Source organism: Suncus etruscus, chromosome 15 (genome assembly GCF_024139225.1).
Source record: "Suncus etruscus isolate mSunEtr1 chromosome 15, mSunEtr1.pri.cur, whole genome shotgun sequence".
Taxonomy (NCBI): Eukaryota; Metazoa; Chordata; class Mammalia; order Eulipotyphla; family Soricidae; genus Suncus; species Suncus etruscus.
Genome location: NC_064862.1, coordinates 66,708,755 through 66,734,134, shown reverse-complemented (window position 1 = coordinate 66,734,134; position 25,380 = coordinate 66,708,755). Strand labels below are relative to the sequence as shown.

General features: G+C 48.8%; 1 protein-coding gene across 1 annotated transcript in view; it reads left to right on the top strand.

Moving 5' to 3' along the window:
- COG7 (component of oligomeric golgi complex 7) overlaps positions 1–25,380 on the top strand; it is a 44,248-nt gene continuing 18,868 nt past the window's right edge. Inside the window, 11 exon segments of the mRNA XM_049789507.1 lie at positions 1–359; positions 2,524–2,672; positions 2,935–3,051; positions 4,596–4,764; positions 10,946–11,028; positions 12,082–12,204; positions 18,532–18,730; positions 19,623–19,750; positions 21,144–21,298; positions 21,776–21,892; positions 24,249–24,314. Of these exon segments, the coding sequence (XP_049645464.1) occupies positions 191–359; positions 2,524–2,672; positions 2,935–3,051; positions 4,596–4,764; positions 10,946–11,028; positions 12,082–12,204; positions 18,532–18,730; positions 19,623–19,750; positions 21,144–21,298; positions 21,776–21,892; positions 24,249–24,314 (1,475 nt within the window). The 5' untranslated portion in view covers positions 1–190.

Here is a 25,380-nt window from a genome sequence, read left to right as displayed (position 1 = left end):
TTCTAGCGGCTGCCAGGAGGATCCCGGCGGGTGTTACCGAAGGCCAAGTGGTTCATGGCAGGTGTCAAGGGTGGGCCGGTCCCGGGGCAGCGTCTCTGCTCCTGCAACTCCGCCGGCCTCCGCGGCCTCGGAGCTACTCGGCGCCACTAGGCGCTACTTGGACGTGGAGGCCCAAGGCTAGTGAGCTGCCATGGACTTCTCCAAGTTCCTGGCCGAGGACTTCGACGTGAAGGACTGGATCAACGCGGCCTTCAGGGCCGGGCCCAAGGAGGCGGCGGCGGGGAAGGCGGACAGCCACGCGGCCACCCTGGTCATGAAGCTGCAGCTCTTCATCCAAGAAGTGAACCACGCCGTGGAGGGTGAGCGGCGCGGCCTCGCGGGGCTGGGACTGCACCGATGGGAGGGTGTGGTAGGGTGCAGGAACCCTACCGGGGTGATCGGATCCGGGATGCAGGGGCCAGAGGTGCATACAAGGACCTGGGGTTCAGGGACTAGGGTGCGCAGATCTGGGTGCAGCAATCGGAGGGATTCCTGGTGCAGGGAACCAGGGTGAATGGATGGATCTAGGTTCAGGGGTGCACGGATACGGGGTTCACGGATTTGGGATTCAGGGATTTGGAATGCATGGAGCCGGGATACAGGAATCAGGGGTGTAGGGATCCGGGATTCAGGAATCCAGAGTTTAGAGATTCAAGTGCAGAGATGGGGCGCGCGGGTCTAGGGTGCACCAATATCTGCGCTAACATGGGAACTAGCCGTGCTGAGTCGCCTTCAACCTGGTGGCTGCAGCTCCGGGACCATCTCGGTACTGGGTTTGTTTTACTGCTCCTTGGCGCCAGGTCTATAGCGTTTTCTTTAATAAGATTATGAAGTCTGCTGTGGGGAGCTGGACGCTCCCAGGGCCAGAGCATCTGCTGCATACAGGAGCGCTGGCTTCCACCCCCAGCACGGCAGGTATCCCACCTCTACCCTTCTTCTCCTAGAATAGAATAATCTTCAATTGCCATCAGTGGACCTTGTCCTTTGGCAAGCGCCCATGCAAGTGTGTGAGACTGACACCCACGGGCAGTTTTAGTGGCAGTAAGCCTGGTAGGATGGGAGGCCCAAATGGAGACTTTAGCCATCTTCTGATGGACATCGATAAAGAAAATATGAATACCAGCACCACCTCATCCTCTCTTGCCCCTGAGCTTTTTTTTTTTTTTTTTGGGGGGGGGGGCGCACCTGGTGGTGCTCCTGTCTCTGCACTCAGAAATCACTCCAGGGGGCCCGAGAGATAGCTTGGAGGTAAGGCGTTTGCCTTGCATGCAGAAGGATGGTGATTCGAACCCCAGCATCCCATATGGTCCCCTGAGCCTGCCAGGAGCGATTTCTGAGCGTAGAGCCAGGAGTAACCCCTGAGCACTGCTGGGTGTGGCCCCCAAACCCCCTCCCCCCAAAAAAAAGAAAAAAGAAAAAGAAATCACTCCAGGCTGGCTTGGGGACCGTATGGGATGGTGGGGTTTTAACCCAGGTTGGCAATGTGAAAGGCAAATGCCCTATCCACTGTGCTATCACTCTAATCCCAATGCCCCTGAGTTTTATTCATTCTTTTTTTTTGTTGTAGTTTGGTTTTGGACACACTCGGGGTGCGCCGTACTAATTCTGTCTCTTGAGTTCAAGGATCACCCCTGGTGGGCTATATGTAGTGCCAGTGATTGAACCTGGGTTGACTGCAGCGAGGCAAAAGCCCTACCCATTGTACTGTCACTCTGGCCCCTGAATTTTGTTCCTTCTACGCTGTTTAGATACACTGCACATCTCTCTTCTGCTTGGCTCATACTGACCCTGGGAAGTAGATGGTCAGATAAACAAGTGTTCTACGCTAAGGAGTTCTGAGCAGTGTTCAGGGGAGTATATGTGGTGCCGGGGAGTTGAGTTGTTGTCCGCTACATGCAGGACCAGCACTACCTTACTTCCTGATTATAGATCTTTTCAGCTCTAGTGCATTTTGTTTTATCAGTGATGGGATAAGGCCCGTATTGGCACAAACTGTTGGTGCATTTCTTTTTTCTTTTTTCATTTTGGTTTTTGGGCCACGCCCAGCAGCACTCAGGGGTTACTTCTGATTATGTGCTCAGAAATCGCTTCTGGCAGGCTCAGGACCATGGGGGATCCGAAGATTGAACCCAGGTTTTTCCCAGGCCCGCTGCATGCGCCCTACAGCTGAGCTATCATTTTGGCCCTTGTTGGTGCATTACTTGTTAATTTAGTCTAGGGAATGGGAGAGTGCTAGAGAACACTTCTGGGAATGAGCACCGAGTTAGAAGTGCCCCCTAAAATAAAAAATATCCATCAGGGGCCAGAGAAAACTATAATGGTTAGAGTACTTGCCTTGCATGAAGCTGACCTGGGTTTGATCTTCCGCAATTCATTGATCCCTTAAGTCTGCTTGAAGGCTTGGAAAACTGAGGGCCTGCCCTAGACAGTCATGCCGTCCCCTGGCAATGGGTCTCACCTTTTCCCTTTCGTGTTTGGCGATAGAGACTAGTCACCAGGCTCTGCAGAACATGCCCAAAGTGCTTCGGGACGTCGAAGCCCTGAAGCAGGAGGCGTCTTTCTTGAAGGAACAGATGATTCTGGTCAAGGAAGACATCAGGAAGTTTGAGCAGAATACATCACAATCAATGCAGGTGTGAACTCCGGCCTGTCTGCATGCTCAGTCAGGATATGGGTTCTCAGGAACCCACACCCACCTTTACTCATCTGCATGCCTGCATGCCCGCCTTGTCTAGCTCAGCCTCGCTGCTTGTTTGTTTGGCTCATGCAGCCCCCTTTGTCTCTCAATTGTGGTGGTGGATGGGGTCTGAGACTCCCTTCACCTCAGGGAGCACCAATGTGGTCCTTATGTTTGGGATCTCAGAGGAGGCAGCAATCATGTACCTTCTCCCATAGGTACTGGTGGAAATCGACCAGGTCAAGACCCGAATGCAGCTCGCAGCTGAGTCCCTGCAGGAAGCCGATAAGTGGAGCACACTGAGTGCAGACATTGAGGAAACTTTTAAGACACAGGTTGGTGTTCTGTCTGGGACTGTAGTGGAAATAGGCCTGCTTGTCTAGGGGGAACTCAAGGCTTGAACACATGAACTCAGTGGGAGCACTCAGAACCACCAAGACTTAGGGTGGGCAGAAACTCCAGGGTCTCCTCAGTCTGTATTGTAGCCTCTGGCGAACCCACAGTAAGAACAACAGAAAAGGGCCAGGGAGAAAGCACAGTGGGTAAATCCACTGGCCTGCTTATGGTCGACCCTGATTCTATCCCTGGCACTGCAAAGGATCCTCTAAGCTTAGCCAGGAGTGATTTCTGAGCGCAGAGCCAGGAGGAAGCCCTGAGCACTTGTGTGTTTCCTAAACCAAAACCAACCAAATAAACAAAAAGCAATTATTATTATTTTTTTTTGAGCAGCTCTTACACCCTGCAGTGCTCAGGGAATACTACTGGCTTTGTGCGCTGGATCACTCCTGGTAGGTTTTAGGGGACTCTGAGGTACTGGAAATCAAGTGTGCAAGGCAAGTGCCCTCTCTGCTGTACTGTTGCTTTAGCCCCAACAAGGGGCAGTGCTTAATAAATTCTTAGTATAGGTCTGAGAGACAGAATAGATTTAAATATGGCTTATTTTTTTCTTTTTAGTTTGTCCCTTCCTTCCTTCCTTCCTTCCTTCCTTCCTTCCTTCCTTCCTTCCTTCCTTCCTTCCTTCCTTCCTTCCTTCCTTCCTTCCTTCCTTCCTTCCTTCCTTCCTTCCTTCCTTCCTTCCTTCCTTCCTTCCTTCCTTCCTCCCTCCCTTCCTTTCTTTCTTTCTTCCTTTCTTTCTCCTACAATGATTCATTGTTGAGTTTCAGATATATAATTTTCTTCTTTTTTTTTTTTTTTGGTTTTTGGGTCACACCCGGCAGTGCTCAGGGGTTACTCCTGGCTCCATGCTCAGAAATTGCTCCTGGCAGGCTCGGGGGACCATATAGGATGCCAGGATTTGAACCAATGACCTTCTGCATGAAAGGCAAACGCCTTACCTCCATGCTATCTCTCCGACCCCTCAGATATATAATTTTCTAACATAAATCTCATTATTAGTATAAGGAATTTCTCCTGGTAGTGCTTGAGGACCATATTTGATGCCAAGAATTGAAGGCAATTCCCAAGTACTATATCTCTGGTCCCACTCTGAATTAGAAAAATGAATAGCACATAGAGTATCATGAAAATGGTACAGAGGGCATAAATAGTTACTTGCCTTGTACAAGGCCCACCTGGTCTCTATCTCTTACCTTCTGGAGTCCCCTGAGCCCACCAGGAGTGATCCCTAAGTGCAGAACCAGGAGTAGTCTCTGACTGCTGACAGATATGGCACAGTAACAAAAACAAAACAAAAACAAAAAAACTTCTGTTGACCTAAGACATGCAAACTTCCAGAATCCTCTGTGGTGGTGTCCGGATCGAACCACTTACAAGGCCAGTGCCTTAGACCTGGAACCGTCTCCTCAGTCCTGAGTTTGGCTCATCTTGAAGTTGCAGAGGCCTTTTCAAATTGGGGCTATCTCTCCTGCTCTTTCCCTAGGACATAGCTGTCATCTCCGCCAAGCTCATCGGGATGCAGAACAGCCTAGCCATGCTCGTGGACACACCCGACTACTCGGAGAAGTGTGTGCACTTGGAGGCGCTGAAGAACAGGCTGGAGGCTTTTGCCAGCCCCCAGATCATTGCCGCATTCTCTGGCCAGTCTGTGGGTGAGTGGGGGCCCTGCCCAGCTCTGTTGACCAGCTCCCCATCATAAATCTGTAGATTGGACTGCAGAGGCTGGATACAGATCTGTAACATTTGGGTCTTGGGGTGGGGGCATGGGTCACACTGGCAATACTTGATATGATGCTTGGGGAGACCATTTGGTGCCATATACTAAACTTGGGAATCCTACAGGCAAATCCTGTGCTCTTTCTTTTTGAGCCATCTCCCTGGTAGGCATGGCTGTTTTCCCCCACATCTTTTTGGGGCTTGCAGGGGAGGAGTTTGGATCACACCCATCAATCTTAGGGGCTATTCCTGGCTATGTCCACAATGACCCCTAATGTGGTGCTCAGATGGTGCTAGGGATGTAAACCAAGGTCTTGGTCAATGTGTTGGCATGCAAAGCATGTGCTAGTTTTCCAGCCCTCAATGTTATGTTTGATTTTATTTGAGGGAGGGATTTTGGGCCAATCCTGCTTCTGTACATGTGGGTCACTTCCTCCAGTGCTGGAGGAACCATATGAGGTGTTGGGGGTTGGACCAGTGTCAGCAGCAGGAGTGCCAGGCACTTTAACATTTTAGTTGTAATTTTTCAAGCATAGATAAAAGTTCAGATTGTGGTGCATTGGCTGTGTAGACAAAGCATTAATGGAATTTGGTTATATATATTTGATTCATTGCTTCACCACCCAGCCTGTATCCCTCTGTCCCTCTGTGCCATCTTGTCACAGTTATTATTTCACCTGTCAGTGTTATCTCTGTGTCCCCTCCTCTTGCTTCCTCTACTCTGTCCACTTTTTTGTTTTCATTTCTATTTTTGTTTTCAGGCCATACTTGGGGGCTACTCCTAACTGTTCTCAGGAATGACTCTTTTTCTGTTTTTGTTTTTGTTTTTGGGCCACACCTGGCGGTGCTCAGGGGTTACTCCTGGCTATCTGTTCAGAAATGGCTCCTGGCGGGCACGGGGGACCATATGGGATGCCGGGATTTGAACTAACTACCTTAGGTCCTGGGTCAGCTGCTTGCAAGGCAAACACTGCTGAGCTATCTCTCCAGCCCCAGGAATCACTCTTAAGGGCTCGGGGAACCCTATAGGATGCTGGGGATCAAACCTATGTTGGCTATATGCAAGACAAACAAACAAACATCCTAGGCTCTGTGCTTTGGCGCTGGCTCCTTTCTTGCTCTTCTTTTTTTTTTTTTTTCTTTCCTTTTTGGGTTACCGTGGCGGCATTCAGGGGTTACTCCTGTCTCTGTGTCAGAAATTACTCGTGCAGGTGCTCAGGGAACCATATGGGATGCTAGGAATAGAACCCAGATTGGCCATGTGCAAGGCAAATGTGCTATCGCTTCAGCACTCTCTTGCTCCTTTTTTTTTTTTTTTGGTTTTTGGGCCACACCCAGTAACGCTCAGGGGTTACTCCTGGCTATGTGCTCAGAAGTTGCTCCTGGCTTGGGGGACCATATGGGACACCGGGGGATGGAACCGCGGTCCGTCCAAGGCTAGCACAGGCAAGGCAGGCACCTTACCTTTTTTTTTTTTTTTTTTTGTGGTTTTTGGGTCACACCCGGCAGTGCTCAGGGGTTACTCCTGGCTCCATGCTCAGAAATTGCTCCTGGCAGGCACAGGGGACCATATGGGACGCTGGGATTCGAACCGATGACCTCTTGCATGAAAGGCAAACGCTTTACCTCCATGCTATCTCTCCAGCCCCAGGCACCTTACCTTTTAGCGCCACCGCCCGGCCCCTCTCTTGCTCCTTTTAATGCTTTATTCTTTGCTTATGATTTATTTTGTTGAGTTAATTATAATGATCCTTTTTCTCTTATCCTCATCCAGATCTGAAATATACTTATTGAGTTTAGTTTTATGAGTGATTTATGATAAACAGTTTTATCAACTTCTCAATACTCTATGTGGAACAATATGTGTCTCTGCCTCAGTGTACATTTATAACATGTACCCTCCCTGTCACTTTCTAGAATGTTGCACTGTTTGGAGCTTTTTTCATAGTATGCTGCCAACTTGATAATTTTTTGTGGGTGCTGGACTTTTGGGGTTCTCACCATGTGATGCTCAGGGTCTTCTCTTGGTTTAGCTTGGGGGTTGCTCCCACTGGTACTCAGGGGACCCTTCAGTGTAGATAGTTCAACACTTCCTTCATGCAAAGCTTGAACTTTAGTTATTTGAGCTGGCTCCCCAGCTGCAAATTACTAATTGCATTTTAAATTTGGTTTTTATTTGTTTTAGGGCCAAACCTGGCAATACTCAGGAGCTATTCCTGCCAGTGCACGAAAGGCTTTGTAAAGTGCTGAGGATTTGAGTCACTATGGAAACTTTATACTATCTCTTCAGCCTGTGCTGTTTATTAAAGACTATTTTTCTTTTTGGGGAGCGCACTTGACGGGTGCTGCTCTTATCTCCGTGTTCAGGGATCACTCCCAGCAGTGCTTACAGGGCCATGCGGAGACAACAATGAAAGCAGGGTCAGCTACATGCTAGGCAAATGCATTAATCTTTGTGCACGCTCTCTCTAGCTGCCCAAATTGCTAATTTTTAATTATGAAATTTAAAATTTAATTGGGTTTTGGGCCACACCCAAAAATTCTTGGGGGACCAAGAGGTGCCAGGGATGAAACCTGGGCCCCTTGCACAGTCCAGCCTTTGAGCTATTTCTGACTCAGTCAGGAAAACCTTGCTCTGCAAATCTTAATTATGTTCTGAATGTTTTAAAAAAGAATTGGGCGGGGGGCATACCTAGAGGTGTTCAGAACTTATTCCTGGCTCTGCATTCTAGCATCACTTTTCACAGGGCTTGAGGGACCCAATGGGATGCTGTATGCAAAGCAAAAGCCTACCCTCTCTGCTATCCCTTTGGCCATTTTGTAGTGGTATCCACAATTTTTTCTGCATTTCTTTTGCATAAAGTGAAGACCTAGCACTTGAACTTCTTATGCTATGTCCTGGCATTGCTTGGTAATCTCTTATGGTGGCAGGGAGAGAGTTAACACTCACAGCCTGGGCCCTGTCTTCCTGCTCCTGCATGGTTCTAGTTATTTTGTTTGGTTGGTTTTTACTTACGAGCTACTCCTCACTTGCTTATGTGGGTGTTTCATTGATTGCCAAGGATTGAATCCAAGTTGGGCTATGCTTGATGGCTCAGGAGTTACTCCTGGCTCTGCACCAGAAATTACTCCTGGCAGGCTCAGGTGGTCAACTGGGATGCTGTGGCTCGAACGCGGGTCAGCCTTGTGCAAGGCAAAAACACCCTCCCCTCTGTGCTATCCCTCTAGCCTGCTCCGGAAGGCCTCTTTTTGCTTTCTCATCCGAGTCTGCTGCCTGTCATCTGTGCTCTGTCCAGAAGGTGGCAGCCGAGATGTCCTGTGTATCCAGCCGGTGCCCTGGTTGAGTCATTTCCCGTGCCTTTCTGTAGATAAGCAAGAAAGTGCTTGCCCCTAGTTCCTAAGGTGGCTCTTTGATATGTGTGGAATGCTGCTGCTTACCAAATTATGTGCTCCTTCCTCAAAGCACCAAGGAGGCGGACACGTATTAGTGGAGTTTGTTGGCTTTTTATAGTTCCGATCAGTGCATTCAAAGGAGGAGTGTTTTGCAGAGGAGTAACTAACTTGTAAACAGTATTAAAAATATTCCTGCGGTGAGGCCTGGCATCAGGAAAAACAAAGATGAATGAGATAAGGTTGCTCACCTTCTAGCCCTGTGGAGGGTGAGGCTGGGAGAGAGAACAGTACACAAATAATTTTATGCAAGATGGAATATGAAAAGAACATTAGGAAGAAAATTAAGGAGGCTTTGAAGGAACTAGGGAGCTAATGTGAGCACAGAACCTTGAAATAATAATAATAATAATAATGATAATGATAAAATTAATGCAAGCAGGTTATTAGACGTTTGAAAAATATGGTGGTCACCAGATGGGCAGGGGAAGGGGTTAGGGATGGGATGAGAAGTGGGATGTGTGTGTCTGGACCCAGAAGGAAGAATTAATACCTGGCCCTTGGAATGTGTGTAGGTTCACACAACAAAGCTTAACTAATCACACTTTTATTTAGGAGCTGGAGAGATAGTATTGGGCTTAGGGCACCTGCCTTGCATGTGGTTGATCCTGGTTCAAATCCATGGCACCAAATATGGTCAACTGAGCCCTGCCAGGAATGATCCCTGAGTGCAGAACTAGGAGTAAGCCCTGAGCATCGCTTGGTGTGATCTCCAAACAAAAAAAGTACTTGAACCATAAAATTGGAAAATGTTTGATTAGTCTGCTCATCAAGCAATGATCTGTTTTTTCTTTTTTTTTTTTTTCTTTGTTTCCCAGTATAGCATAAATCATTTTCTTAATAATATTACTTTTGTTTTGTTTTGTTTTTGCTTTTTGGGCAGTGCTCAGGGATTTACTCCTAGCTCTGAGCTCAGAAATTGCTCCTGCCAGGCTGCCAGTCTCAGGGGACCATATGGGATGCCAGGAATTGAACCTGAGTCTGTCCTAGGTCGGCTGTGTGTAAGGCAAATGCCTGACTGCTGTGCTCTCTCTCCAACCCCAGCATAAATCTTTTTTTGAGGGTGGGCCCACACCTAGGAGTGCTCAGGAGTTACTCCTGGCTCTAGTCTCAGGAATCACGCCTGGTGGGGCTCAGGGGACCATCAGTGGGATGCTAGGGATTGAACCTGTATGCCTCCATACAAGGCATGTGCCCCTTCCCCACTGCATTATGTCTCCAGCCTTAGCATAAATCTTCTAAGAAGTACTAATTGAGAGTTTGAGCAATACTATAGTGAGTAGGGCACTTGCCTTGCACAGCCAAACTGGTTCCATCTCCAGCATCCCACATGATCCCCTGAGCACTGCCAGGAGTGATTACTGAGTGTAGAGCCAGGAGTAACCCCTCAGTATGGTCCAAACAAACAACAGAAAGAAAAATAAAACTAGTTGAATATGTATGCATATCATTATCTATATGGATGTCTTGGAGGGGAAATCTTGGAGGGGGAGCAGGTCTGGAATAGCAGTGGGAAGGGATTGAATGCTAGAAAAGTTGCAGGTTTTTTTGTTTGTTTGTTTGTTTGGTTTCATTTGTTGTGTTAACAGTAGTTAAATGTTTCTGAGCTCTAGCCTGGACTGTTTCAGTGTTTTATCATCCACCTGAGTGGCTGAAGCATGGACCATGGATCTTTCACCTGCTGAATGAGTTTTTTTGTGGTGTTTTTAGGAATTCTCTCAGGCACTGACTTTTTTTTTTTTAGGAGGAAGGCTGCCTCCCCTAAGTGGTGTTCAGGAGTAACCCCTGGTGGTGCACAGGGGATCAAATATGGTGCCTGGGACTCAACTGGGGTCAGCTAAATTAACTTCTGTGCTATCACTTCAGTCCTGGGACTGCTAGGTTGTTTTTCTTGGGGTGGGGGCACACTCAGTGATACTCAGAGATTACTCTTTGTACTGCTCGGAGCACCATATGGGATGCCAAGGATTGAACCAAGGTCAGTGTATGCAAGGCAAGTGCCCTACCTGTTGTGCTATCTCTTAGGCCTCTAGAGCTGACAATTTTTGATCCAAGTCGGGCCCAGAGGGAAGTGAGGCAAGTAGTGGCAGGAAGCACAGAACTGAAAGGGCTGGTCCCTCTGAGAGCATGAAAGGTCCCTCCAGTGGTTTAGCCCAAGGTTTTCTCTGAATCCTCAGTCCCTGCTCTGTTTTAATTAATTTACTCTCCACCTTCAGTGATTGCTTTGCTGATAGTGTGACCTGACCTGTATTCATGAGGGTCTTGGACATGTTATTCAGAACATGAGTCTGATGGGGTAATGTGTTTTGCCCTTAACTTTACATAATTTTTCCTATTTATACTCTTTTTGCGTGACTTAACTTATAATCAGGTAAGAACGTATGAATGCCAGCATATATAGGACCCTATTTAATGGGAATTAAAATTTTTTTAAATTTGGAGTCTTGCTGAGAACTGCTCAGAACTAACTCCTTGTTCTGTGCTCAGGAATCACTTCTGGCTGTGCTTGGAGGACCATATGGGGCACTGGGGATCAAACCCAGGTCTGCAGCGTGCAAGACAAATACCCTTCCTACGATGCTATCTCTCTGGTTCCTCATGGGGACTATTTATGATGGACATTTACCTGCAAACCTTCTAACACATGGACTTGTTCTTTTCCCTTAGAACAGGCCAAAATGTTGGTAAAGATTTTCACTGAAGTTGACCGGATGCCCCAACTTCTTGCCTACTACTACAAGGGCCACAAGGTGAGGGAGGAGCAGTGAGTGGTCACTTCTGGGGATATTGTTTAGCAACCTGGGCTGTAGAACCCCAATTTCATATTCAAGGATAAAACTCCTGCCATTCTTCAAATTGGCCAGTAGGGGGTGCTCTGGTTCCAGCTTGTGGATTCATTTCATTGCCAGTTTTAAACAGTTTTAAACAAAACTTTCTTGCTGCCTTTCTAACTTTCTAACTTGCTGCCTTTCTAACTTACAGCTGGATTTCATTTACAAACAGCAAAGTAGTTTCATATTTTTATTCTCTTACTCTTTTATTTATCTATTTTTTTTTTTTATTTGTTGGGGGGCCACACCCAGCAGTGTTCAGAGCTTACTTAATTGCTCTGTGCTCAGGGAACACTGACAGGGCTTGCTCAGGGGACCATATGTGTTGCTGGGGATGGAACCCAGGTTGGCCTTGCTATAAGGCAAGTACCCTCCTTGCCTTGTGCTATGGTTCCTGCCCCTACTTTTTGTCTTTTGAGGACGATTCATGTCTAAAGCTTTAGTATACCCCGAGCAGCCGTGAATAATGTTCATCTTTCCTGGTGGGAAGATGGGCTAGAATGCATGTGGGAGCTCCAGGTTTCATCCTGAGATCAAGCATGGAGCTGGGATGTGAGCTAACTCTTTTTTTTGTTTTGTTTTGTTTTTTTTTTTGGGCCACACCCGGTAACGCTCAGGGGTTACTCCTGGCTATGTGCTCAGAAGTTGCTCCTGGCTTGGGGGACCATATGGGACGCCGGGGGATCGAACCGCGGTCCGTCCAAGGCTAGCGCAGGCAAGGCAGGCACCTTACCTTTAGCGCCACCGCCCGGCCCCGTGAGCTAACTCTTATCCCCAAACCACTCCTCTCAATGGACAGAATGTCAGGTGTTCAGGGATTGTTGAAATTGAGTGAACTAAAGTGCTTCCCCCACACACACCTCTACAGTCTGCTCAGATGGGCAGTAGCTGCTGAGCAGGTGAGAAACAGGGGCTGAGCGGGCAGCTAGTCTCCTACTCTGAGCCTTCTTCTCCACTCTGTTGGCCTGGCAGGTGGAGTTGCTGGCAGCCTGGCAGGAGCTATGTCAGAGCGACCTCCCCCTGGACCGGCAGATGACTGGACTCTATGATGCCCTGCTAGAAGCGTGGCACACACAGACTCAGTGGGCCATGCAGGTGAGTTTCCCCCCCCCTCACACACAAACTCATTGGGGTTCTCTGGGGAGCCACCCTGGAATGCTCTGTCCACTGCTCGCCCCTCGGGCACTCAGAGGAAAAGCCCTGAAACCCAGAGACTCAAGGCTGTACCATCTCGAGACCATAGTGCCCCCCACTCTGTGCAGGGCACTGAACCCAGGGGCCCAGCCCCCTCCCCAGCCCTCTGCACTTCTGTCGTTGTCGAAGGGGGGAGCTTTTGTCTCTAGGCAGCAAAAGGGACCCCCTCCTGCCCCACCCTGCCTGGAATTCCTGAAAGTCATTCCTTCCCCATCTTCAGGTGGGCAGTGCTCATCAGGTGATGCTCCAGTGAGCAGTGAGAATGGCTGCTTCTCATCTTTGGGGAAATCGGCCTGATTCAGATCCCCGTTTTCCTGTTCTCACAGTCAGGAGTCGGGGGAAGGATCCTCCCAAAGTCAAACCTTTTGGACTTAGGGAAGGGAAGCGCTGCAGCTTCACTTCAGGGGGAAACTTTCTCGCCTGGGTCTGGGCCTTTTCTGGAGTCCGGGCACATCACCAGTGATTCTGTGTCCCTAGGGCACAGTGGGGCTGGCAACCTATATTCAGAAGGAAGAAGGACTGGGCCGACTAGATTTTGGAGACACAGTAGGTGCGTGCTCATTGCATGCCACCAGCCTTAGCTGGGTCTCTCGAGCACCATCAGGTGTGTCCCACTCCCCCCCCCCCCCCAAATAAGAAAGAAAATTAAAAGGGGCGGAGGCTTTTTGGCATCACCTCTGCTTTGTATTTAGGAGGCTTTGGGTGGCCATGGTTACCCTGGACATTGCTGAGCATCCTTGGGCCCAGTGGGCCCCTGAGCCCCCTGTTGCTGCTAGTGCGGCCTCAGAAACCCTGAGAGTCTCTGAGGGTTGGGCTGGACTGAGCGATCCCCCATCCAAGCTCCAGCCACTTGAAGCCATCCCAGCACTTCACTCTGTCCTTTGTTCTTTCTTGAAAACCAGCTGACTTCAATCTTAGGTCGGAGACAAACAAAGCCCAAAACCATCTCTGCAGCAGATTTTCACATGACTGTCTATTTTGGGGGTGCCTGTCCACTCCCCTTCCCATGTTCAGGCTCTCCTATGCCTTTCTGCATTGCATTGGCCCCATTTCTCTTTGGGACCCTGTGTGCTTAGAGATGGTTCCCTCTAGGAGCTGCATTAGTGTAGTGGAAATCCAGATGCTTTAGGGAAACTGTCTCCTTCAGGTGCCCCCAAGCCTAACACACAAGCATTTCTTGGCTGAGGGACAGATCCAGCCAGCGCCCATCTCCTGGGCTCCATAGTGATTGTGTGACCATGTGGGCTTGATTACATGTCCCCCTGTCTGGAATCCATCTGTTCCTGGGCCAAATTTTCTTTTTTTGGTTTTTGGGCTATACTTGATGGTGCTCAGGGGTTACTCCTGACTCTGCGCTCAAGGAATCATGCCTGGCAGGCTAGGGGGACCACATGGGGTGCTAAGGATCAAACCTGGGTCAGCTGCATGTAAGGCAAATGTCCTACCAATGGTACTATTGCTCCAGCCCTTGTGTGTGTGTGTGTGTGTGTGTGTGTGGTGGTGGTGGTGGTGGTGGTGGTGGTGGTGGTGGTGGTGGTAGGGGGCCACTGTTTGGGCCTCATATCATGTCACTGAGTTCCTGCCTGCTTAGTTTATTTTTTTCCCTATTGGAGGTAAAATGGTGAAATACAATGATCTTAAATATGTTTTGGCAAATGTTCATCATCCTGCAGGACTGGTGCTGTGGCTCAGTAGTTGAGTACTTTGCCTTGCTTGTGTGAAACATTGGGTTTGATCCTCAACACTAGACACACACACAGAGCATGACCACTGACAGACACACACACACACACACACACACACACACACACACACACACAGCATAATCACTGAAATGTTCCTGAAATGTTCTAGAAAGTGCCTATCCTGCTTGCCTAGAAAGTTCTCTCAGACTCTTTCCTGATCTGTCATTACCCTGATGGCCATCAATGTTTTGACTTCCCTCTCCCCTTATAAATATAAATATAAATATATATTATATAAATATATAAATTCTTGGTCAGCTAGGTTTTATACATTTTTTCTAGTCTGTGACTGGAGTAGGTGTATTGGTTTTAATGAATCATAATTTATCAGGTTTTGCTTAGTCTTCTTGTTTATTGGTTTTGAATTTGGTGATACTCAGGGCTTACTCCTGGATCTGCACTCAGGAAGTAATCCTGCCTGTGCTCAGGGGGCCATATGGGATGCCGGGGGTCGAACCTGAGTCTGCCGGTGCAAGGCAAGCGCCCTCTCTCCCTGCTGTGCTATTGCTCCAGCCCCTCAGGTTTTGCTTTATGGTTATTGTTTTTCAGTTCCTAAACCCCTTTCCAGATCTGCATTGCAAAGATAGTCTTCTCTGTTTAGTCCCTAGAAATGTAATTAGCTTTGACAGTCAGGGCTGTGATGAATGGACTTTGATATGGTACAAGGCATGGGCAGGCCAATCTCACAAGTGCTATTCAGGTTCATTCTTGTGTTGGGGGGGTGCTTCTCCAGCATGCTGGGGGCCACCAGGACAGTGATAATTGAAAAATATATGGTGCTGGGAACTGAGCCTGAGCCCTGTAAATGCATATGTCTGGCCTCCCCTCAGGTCCAGACCTATAGGAGAGCAGAGAGGGCGCTTGTCTTGTACATGGCTAAGTTTCAGTCTTTGGCAGCTCATATAGTCCCCTGAGCTCCACTCACCAGGTGTGGGCCCTGATCACAGAGCCAGGAGTAAGTTCTGAGCACAGTTGATTGTGTTCCACCACCACCATCCCCGACTCAAAAATGCCTCTCTGGGCCAGAAAACACAGGAGGGAGAACATTTGCCTTCATGTGGCTTCAGGAGCTGTGAGACTGGTTTGAATCCCCAGCATTACATATCAATCTCTGAGCACTGGCAAAGATCACTCCTGACCAGGAGTAACCCCTGAGCAGTCCTGAGCGTGGCCACCCCCAAATCTGCCTGAGTCTAGGCTCAGACTTTGTGCTTTGAGCTGACCACATCTCTGGGGGTATTTGGGCCAATGGTACCTCCACTCTGAGCTGACGTGAGGGCTGGCTGAAGTGAGGGTTGAGAGCACAGGTGGCTGAGTCCCAAGCTCCCTTGGCACTAGGAGCATCATGTTTCTATCCAGATGGTCATCTTCCTTTATTGTCCAAAATCATTGTGGCTTTTCTATCAAGTGAAGAAGTTTGTCTGGGTGATGTTTAAAATGTCTTTATGATTCTGTATTTTGGGGGACTGGGCTGGGGGAAATGTCTTGGCTGGGAGGAGCTTATAGTTAACTAGATCCGGGAGTTTATGTTGATGCATCTGTGTCTGCATGAAATCAGGCATATGGGTCATGAAATGTGGGAACTTTGAATCCTATAGAAATTTAGTTTCTGGGGCCGGCGAGGTGGTGCTAGAGGTAAGGTGTTTGCCTTGCAAGCGCTAACCAAGGAAGGACCATGGTTCGATCCCCCTGGCGTCCCATATGGTCCCCCAAGCCAGGGGCAATTTCTGAGTGCTTAGCCAGGAGTAACCCCTGAGCATCAAACGGGTGTGGCCCGAAACCCCCCCCCCAAAAAAAAAAAGAAATTTAGTTTTCTTCTTCCCATCCTTTCATCCTTCCTTAATTGGTTTTTGCTTTTGGGGCTACACACCTTGGTGGGGCCATATTGGGGTGCCAGGGATTTAACCATGTGCAAAGCAACCACCCTTACTGCTATACTTTCTCTATGGTCTCTGTTTTTTTTATTTATTTATTTTTCATTTCTTTCAGCAGCATTTCTTCACTTTCCATATATGTGTTGCAGAACTTTGGTTACTTTTTATCTTAAGGGCTTCTTTTTTATGCTATTATTTTCTTATCTTAATTTTCTTTCTGATTCAGTTGTTATTGGTATATTCAAATAGAAATGGCTTTCATGTGTTTATTTTATGCTGAGCAAATTTGCTGAATTTGTTATGAGTTTTTGGGGGTGAGGGTGTTGGAAACACATCTACTGGTGCTCAGGTCCCGCTTCTGACTGCCCCCTTTCTTCTTTCCTTCCTTTGGACCCACACTCAAGGAGCTCAGAGGTTACTTCTGGCTCTGTAATCAAGAATCATTCCTGGTGGGCTTTGGGGAACATCTGTGTAAAGGAAGCTAGTGAGATCAGATCCCAATTTGTAGGAGTCACTGGTGAGGTCAGATTTCAGGCGACTCACAAAGAAGCATCCGCCAGCCACTTCTAGAGAGTAATTCAGTTTATTGTAAGTGGGAAATGGATATTTATATTAGGGGTGAGTAAGGTGTGGACTCTGTGTCAGCCAATCAGGTAGGATGTGAAAGGAGATTAAAATAAGGTGCTTCTGTGTTTAGGGAGGGCAGAGTAAAGGGATTAGGAAAAGGAGGGTGTGTGCTCTGGATGTTAAAACAGAGTGTTTGATTAAGATGATTAGCTACACATCTGGGATGCCAGAGATCGAACCTAGGTTGGCTTCTTGCAGGACAAACACCCCACTGTTATTCTACTTTTACTTTTTTTTATTTTTTTTTGGTTTTTGGGCCACACCCTGTGACGCTCAGGGGTTACTCCTGGCTATGCGCTCAGAAGTTGCTCCTGGCTTCTTGGGGGACCATATGGGATGCCGGGGGATCGAACCGCGGTCTGTCCTAGGCAGCGCAGGCAAGGCAGGCACCTTACCTCCAGCGCCACCGCCCGGCCCCTACTTTTTTTTTAAATAATATTTTTTATTTAAGCACCATGTTTACAAACATGTTTGTAGTGGGGTTTCAGTTATAAAAAAAAGAACACCCCCCCTTCACCAGTGCAATCTTCCTTCCACCAATGCCCCTCATCTCCCTCCTTCTTCTTCCCCTGCCTGTATTCGAGAAAGGCATTGAATTTCTCTCACTCATTACCATTGCCATGATAGTTGTTAGTGTAGTTATTTATCTAACTGACCTCACCGTTCTTTGTGGTGAGCTTCATATTGTGAGCTGGTCCTTCCAGCCCTCTATTATCTCTGGGTATTATTACAATATTGTACTTTATTTTTCTTAAATTCCACAGATGAGTGAACCTATTCTGTGTCTATCTCTTATTCATTCAGCATAATAGTTTTCATGTCCATCCATGTACAGGAAAATTTCATGACCTAATTTTTTCTGCTATGGCTGCATAGTATTCCATTGTACCAGTTTCTTTAGCCATTCATCTGTTGTCAGGCATCTGGGTTGTTTCCAGAGTCTGGCTATTGTAAATAGTGCTGCAATGAATATAGGTGTGCAGAAGGCATTTTTGTATTGTGTTTTTGTGTTCCTAGGGTATATCCCTAGGAGTGGTATAGCTGGATCATATGGGAGCTCCATTTCCAGTTTTTGGAGGAATCTCCATATTGTTTTCCATAAAGGCTGGACTAGATGGCATTCCCACCAGCAGTGAATGAGAGTTCCTTTTCCCCCCACATCTCCACCAGCATTGATTGTTCTTGTTTTTTTGTGATGTGTACCAGTCTATGTGGCATGAGATGATACCTCATTGTTGTTTTGATTTGCATCACCCTGATGTGGAGCAATTTTTCATATGTCTTTTGGCCATTTGTATTTCTTCTTTGAGGAAGTGTCTGTTCATTTCTTCTCCCCATTTTTCGACTTGTTTTACTGTTAGATTTTGATCTACTCCTGGAAGTACTCATTGGTTGCTTCTGGCTCTGTGCCTGGGGGTGGGGGGAGGTTAACCTTGTGGTATCCAGGGGACCCAGTCTTTTGGATTGAACCAGGTTGGCTGGGCCAAGGCAACCACCCTGCCCTTGTGCAATGGTTCTGGCCTATCTTATGTTTACTTGACTTCTTGAACCTGCTCCTAGCTTCAGGCTGGATCATATCCAGGCTGTGAGTAGGGGTAGTGGTGTTGAAGCATCTTGACCCAACTCCACCCCATCCTGCCCTGAGGCCCCTGCAGCAATGCAACTCTCTCCTTCTCTCTCTCTCTCTCTCTCCCTCTCTTTCCTCTCTTTTTCTCGTCTCTCCTCTCTCACTCTTGTATTCTTCCTCTTTCTGTCTCTCTTTCTCTCTCCCTCTCTTTCCTCTCTTTTTCTCATCTCCTCTCTCACTCTTCTACTCTTCCTCTTTCTGTCTCTCTCCACTCTTCTCTCTCTTTTTTTCTCTCTTTCTCTCTCTCCCCTCTCTTTCATCTCTTCTCTCTCACTCTTCTACTCTTCCTCTCTGTCTCTCTCCACTCTTCTTTCCTCTCTCTTTCCTCTCTCTCTCTCTTCCTCTCTCACTGCAGGTTTTCAAGAACCCCTATGAGGTGGTAACAGTGCTGCTGACCCAGACACTGGGGGCCCTGGTGCCATCTCTGCCCAAGTGCCTGCGCGAGTGTGTGGAGCAGGCTGGGCCGGAGCAGGAGCTGAGCCGCCTATTGGAGCTGTACGATGCCACCGCACACTTCGCCAAGAGCCTGGAGGCAGCGTTGCTGGCTGGGCCCCGTGAGTGCCCTTTACCAATAGCTGCCTCCCTTCTTACCAGGAGCTGGGCAGCCTCTGAAGATGCAGCTGTCAAATGAAGAAGTTTAGTCCTTGTGGGGTAGGGACCCCTGCATGGTCTATTTCCCACGCACCACATCGGTTTAGCTGTACCCCCCATACCCACCCCATGGCCACTCCTGCAGGGATGCAGGTAGAGAAACCAGGATACAAGTGTGCCCAGTCCACAACTAGCCACAGTAGGGGACATGCCCACTCCCTTTTTTAGGATTATTTTTGGGCCACATCCTGGGATGCTCAAGGCTTCTTCCTAACTTTGTGCTCTGATGGGCTCAGAGGGACCCTCTGGGGTGCCAGGATGAAACCACCTGTGGTACTTTCTCTCCAGCCCCCACATCCACTTTTCTTCAGGTCATTATAAAACCTTATGCAGATCAGCTGAAAAGATCAGTGCAGGCAAGGGACAGAGCTGAAGGGCTGGGAACAGATTAGGCCTGCAGAATTGATTACCAGTACTGCATGTCATTTTTAATTCTTGGAGGGACTCAAAAATATAAAAAAGATTTTATTTTTAAAATATTTCTGGTTTGGGGGGTCACACTTGGCAGTGCTCAGGGGTTATCCTGGCTCTGCATTCAGGGATCACTCCTGGCAGGCTCAGAGAATCAGATAAGATGCTGGGGATTGAGCCCAGAATGGCTGCCTGCAAAGTAAAAAAAAAAAAAAAAAAGAGTCGTGCTGTGCTGTGGTTTTGGCCCCTCATAGCCCACACTTATCACTGATGTGATGGTTGAAGTTTGGGGTGGAATGGGAGGAGAGGGAGTGAGTGAGGGAATGTCTTCCACCTGCTGTCTGTTGTTCATTCTTGATGGTTTTTCCTTTCCTGGGCCAACAGACGAGTACAACCTGGTGAAAGTCACAGAGCTGGTAGACACTGTGTATGGCCCTTACAAGCCTTTCCAGCTGCAGTACGGAGACCTGGAAGAGAAGAACCTCCTGGTTCAGATGAGTGCGGTGCCTTTGGTAACGTCCCTAAGGCCCAGAGATGATATTCCATTGGCCGGGCCCTCAGGCTGGGGGTTGGAATGCCCCCAGGGCAGTTGGCATGTAGAAACAACTGTAGGCATGGTTAGCACCCCAGTCCAAAGGAGGAGACCCCCGAGGGGAGACAGTACAGGGTGTAAGGTCCTTAATCTGCATGTGGTTGACCTGGATCTGTCCCTGGCACTGTGTGAGCAGGCACAGGAGCCTGGTGTGCGTGGATTCTGCTGTAGGATTGTTGCCCCCATAGCCCGCTTAGGGATCATTTTGTTCCAACATTATTTTAAAGTGATTTGGCCTGAAGCAAGTTTGCCATTTTAAGATTTGGTGACCTCGGGCCAGTGATAGCATAACAGGGAGGCCATTTGTCTTGCTGTGACTGACTGGAGTTTGATCCCTGGCATCCTATAAGTCCCCCACCCCCAGCCTGCCAGGAGTAATTTCTGTGCGTAGAACCAGGAGTAACCCCTTAGCTCTGCTAGATGTGGTTCTTTCCCAGAAAGAAAATCAGTGGTCAGACCAAGCGAGCTCAGTGGGCCTGAGTACATGGTTAGCACCCAAGTCCCAGCTCCAGCCCCGGCACCAAATGATTTCCTAGGCACTGCCCAGAGCACTTGAGCACCACTGAGAGGGGCTCAACCCTCCCCACTATGTAAAGAGAACTGAGGGGTTGGAGACATAGTGTAGGGGAGGGCACTTGCTTTGTATGAGACCTACCTGAGATGGACCCCTAACACCCCAATTGATCCCCTGAGCTCCATTGGGAATGATCCTGAGCACAGAGCTAGGGGTAAACCCTGAGCAATGCTAGGTATGGCCTAACACTATATCTCCCCACTCTGCCTCCTCACCCACCCCCCAAAAATTCATCAGGCGGTCTAGGGAGATGATGGCTCAGGGACTGGGCTCATGCTTTGCATGCAATAGTTCCTGCTTTGATCCCCAGAACTGCAGATCTGGAGCCCTACATTCTTCCCGCCTCTGGAAGGGAAGGTTTGATGGACAAGTAGTGAAAATATGGTCCTCCTTGTTCTTTGGATTTTGGGGCTCCACCCAGCAATGCTCAGGGCTAATTCCTGTTCTGTGCTCAGAGATCACTCTGGTGGGGCTCCAGGGACCATATGTGGTGCCAGGGATCAAACCCAGCTGAGTCTTGTGCCAGGCCTATGCCCTCCCTGCTGTGCCACATCTCCAGCCCTGTTTCCTCAGACCATATTCACAGCCTTCTCTGCCTCAGTTACACTCTTGGCCCACCAAAGCAGTTTTCTTTCTCTAGGGAGGGTTGGTGCCAACAGCTGCTCCCGGTTCCCCTCTAAGGGATGGTGTCAGCACTCAGGGGCTCAATGGCCTTGTTCCCTCACTTGTCTCCCCACAGGAGCACGGGGAGGTCATGGACTGCGTGCAGGAACTTAGCCAGTCCGTGAACAAGCTCTTTGGGCTGGCATCTGGTGCTGTGGACCGCTGCATGCGCTTCACCCATGGCCTGGGCACCTGTGGCCTGCTCACGGCCCTCAAGGCCCTCTTTGCCAAGTACGTCTGGGTGGGTGTGATGCCTGCCCGAGGAAAGTGCATGTGTCCTGCTTTGGGTCCTGTGGTGTGGCCAGGGGGTCCCCAGAGCTATACCCTGTGGTGGCTCTTGACAGCACTTTTGTCCTGTGGAGCATGAAAGCTGCGCAGGGCCAGGAGACAGCTCACAGTGCAGTGCCAGCTTGTGTCCTGATGGCCCTCGAGCACTGTGGGCACTGTGATCCTGTGCTGCAGTATTGAACTGACTGGTTTAGTTTCTCTTGCTCTCATTCAGTCGGAGCCTCTCTCATCCCTCCTCCCTACCACCAGTATTTATACAGGCTGTATGGCCATGTACCATCAGGAAAATCCTGCTATGGGCAGGCTAGGTGGGAGTCACTCCCTTCACAAGGTGCTTCCATACATGCTCTTCTCGTCACTGGCTGAATTGTAGTATCTGGTATTGTCGGGCTTGGCCCAGCCTCTGCCTCTACCCTGCAGGTATGTGTCAGACTTCAGCAGCGCCCTCCAGTCAGTACGGAAGAAGTGCAAGCTGGATGACATCCCCGCCAACGCCCTCTTCCAGGAGGACTGGACCATCTTTCAGAGCTCTGTTAGGTATATGCAGGCATGCCGCAGCCACGGGCCACCTGAGTGACTATGTGCCATCTGAGTGTTGGTTATGTCTGGTGGGTAACCATGGGCCATCTGAATGGTGGATACATTTGCCGGGGACCACGGGCCATCTAGTGTATGTGTTTACAAGACTTCCTGCCTTCCTTCCTCATGACCTTTCTGATGCAGATACTTGCAGGGCCAGAGAATCAGTACAGGACTTCAGGCACTTTTCATGCATGCATACTTGAATGCCAATCTGATCCCAGGCACTGCATGTGGTCCCTTGGGCACCATCAGGGGTCACTCCTGAGCACAGAACTGGGACTAGACCAGCGTGGCCCCAAACTGAGAAAAATAAAAATAAGAGCAGATGCTGTAGATCTATGTTTCTCAGCTGCTCCTCCAACCTTGTTCCCTTTCTGAGGCCCATCTTGCCCAGCTGGTTGGTCCCTTAGCCTCATGCCCTGGCCCCCATCTATGTGATTTCACCTGTGGATCTCTTGGAATGTCCTGGAGGGCCTGCAAGATTTCACAGGACCCCTGAATGAGAAACACTCTCCTAGACCCTAAGAACAAACCACCAAACCACACAGCAACAAAATCTAACCAACCAGCTAACAAGACACAAAAACAGATGCCCCTGTTGTGGGACATGATTCAAAATATTCTTTATGGTCCCCTTGCAGGTCCTTCAGTTGCCTTCAAGTTTCATGTTTAGCTTGAGATTTCCCTCCTATAATTTTGTGTCCATTTTTGTCCTGTTAATGCTCTGGGGTGGATCCTGGCAGTGGCTGCTCTCACCTAAATAACTTGTTGCTTATTATTATTATTATTGCTGCTTTTATTATTTTTAGTTGTAGCTTTTGTATCATACCCAGCTCTGGTCAGGGTGCTACTCCTGCTTCTATCCTTGGGGGTCACTTCAGGTATTGCTAGGGACTCTGTGGTTTGTATTGGGGAGGACATTGTCCTGTGGCTCCCTCACTCCCACCTGACCAGGCTACAACACCATTGGACTGAGATAAAAGCACCCTAGAAATTTGCAGGGCAACAAGAACACTCCCCACAAGTGCTCAGGGACATGAGAGCCACTCAATATGGCTCAAGGATCACTGGGTTACAACTGGTGGTTCTCAGGGCCAAGACTGTGCTTTGAGGATCAAATTTGGTGTCTCGGGCACACCAGGGATCTGCCGAAGCTGTTTGAGTGATTTCCTTGGGCCTCCACTGAAATTTAGAGGTGGGGGCTGGATGTTGGGCCACACCTGGCAGTGCTCAGGGCTGACTCCTGGTCCTATGCTCAGGAATCACTTCTGATGGTGCTTGGGGGACCATATGAGGGGTAGGGATGAGAGAGAGGAGAAAGAGAGTAAGAGAGAGAGTAGGAATGAGAGAAAGGAGAGAAGGGAGAGAGAGAAAGTATGTGTGTAGGGATGAGAGAGGAGAGCATAGGGATGAGAGAAAGGAGAGAGAGAGAGAGAGAGAGAGAGAGAGAGAGAGAGAGAGAGAGAGAGAGAGAGAGAGAGTGTGTATGTGTGTATTTTTAGATGGTAACTCTGATCCCCCACATCTGGCTGCTCTACTGGAAAGTATTCAGCAGGGCAATCTTGTGAGGCACCCAGGGCAAGTGGAATATTTCAGTTTCTCATAAACCTTTCTTATGATGGAATGCCTAGATACCCGGTGATGATAGACACTCTTAAAGAAAGTTAAAAGTTAACCAGACCTAAGATGTTTTTAATCCTTGGATTTGTCCTGACATTATGGTTTGGTGTTGAAGGACTCACCAGCCAGAGCCTGAGTCCATGCATAAAGGTTTATTCAAGTACAGATATGATGAACTTCCAGGTTTATCTCTGAGAAGCGCGGGGATTAATCTTTCGCTCTGCCTTGTTTGTGGTCAGAGACGCGTACTTTAAGTAGCAGAACACTCTTGTCTGCCTTGTGAATAAACAGTAATTTTTGGGGCTTATGAGTCAAATGTTTTTTCACCTACATTAAAAAAATGTTGGCACCTTTTACTACAAATGTGTTCATTAGTTTTTAAGTCCAGATGCAAGGTGTCACCAGCTCATTTTTCTCAAGAATCTCCCCATATTCTGGAGACATTTTGAAAGTTATTCTATAGGGTGTCCAAGAGATGTGTCCACAAAACCCCTGAGCTGGCCTTTCTCCTCTCAGGACATTGCTAATTGGTGGGACTTTGCCGATGGCCCTCAGATGGTTAACAGTCTTCCCAGTGCCCAGGCCACTGAAAGGAGTGAATCCTTAACATTTTTATGACAGAGACCATGTTGGTCCCAGACACGTCAGCATTGCAGCCTCAAGAACCTGAAGTATTTCTTGTTTGCTTTAGGATTCTGGCCACTTGTGGGGAGCTTCTGAGGCAGTGTGGGGTGTTGGAGCAGCAGCTTGCAAACAGGTAGGAGTCGACCCGGGTGAGTCCCCAGGGCCTGGGTGGGGACTGTTCTCACTCACCCCCTGCCAGCGACAGACAGCATGTGGTCATCTCTGAAAGCCACAGCGCCCAGGACTGTCAGTCCCAGGCCAGGCCCACGTGTCACTTCCGCCCTCTCTGCTCATTTATGGGGCCTTGTGCAGGGTGGGGTGTGGATCCACGTGGCTGTGGACACCTTGTTTGGGTTCATCCCTGACGAGGGAGTAGTTAGTACATGGCGTCTCCCAACTTCCAAAGGGCTGGGCTATGGCTGCCTGTTTGGAAGTCACTCACTGGGATGCAGAGTAAATGTCCTCTGAGGAGCTGGGCTACAGCTGGCGAGTGAGAAAGTGGGATCTGGCCCAGCGATCTGGGTAGATGTGTGTGAAGGCAGCTGTGATGGGGGTCTGACCCCTGGAAGTGTCCCTGCCACTCCATGTCCCTCGGACACCTGCCAGGGCTTTTCCATTGTCTCATCCAGATGGGTTTTCTGCTCAAAGGGCACCAGCCCCCTACTTCCTTTTGGCACTGGCCCTTGTTCCCGAAGTAGAGCTGGTTTCTCTGTTCTCAGAGCAGGGGAGGAAGTCACTTCTCACCGGAAGGCCCATCCTTGTCTGCCTTGATCAAAGTGTCCACATACCATGTGCCCTCACACAGACACACACACATTCCCACACACCTTCGAAATTTCACATGTGCTCACAGACACCTCACACCTCTATATGTGCTTACATAGACAGACACACGTACATATGCTCTCACATAGGTACACTCGTAGACATGCTCACACCTCCTCACACACCTGTGTGCTCACAGAGACACACAGATTCCTCATACATACTTACACAGACAGCCACCTGCAGGTATGCTCATAGATACCCACCCCACACACATGTGCTCATATAGACATAATACGCACCTATGTGCTCACACCAATATACCAAATCGTCACATGTGTGCTCTCACACACACACACACACACACACACACACAGTACACAGAGTGAGGGGAACCTGTGCCTCGAGAGAGAGGCGAGAACGTTCCATTCGTG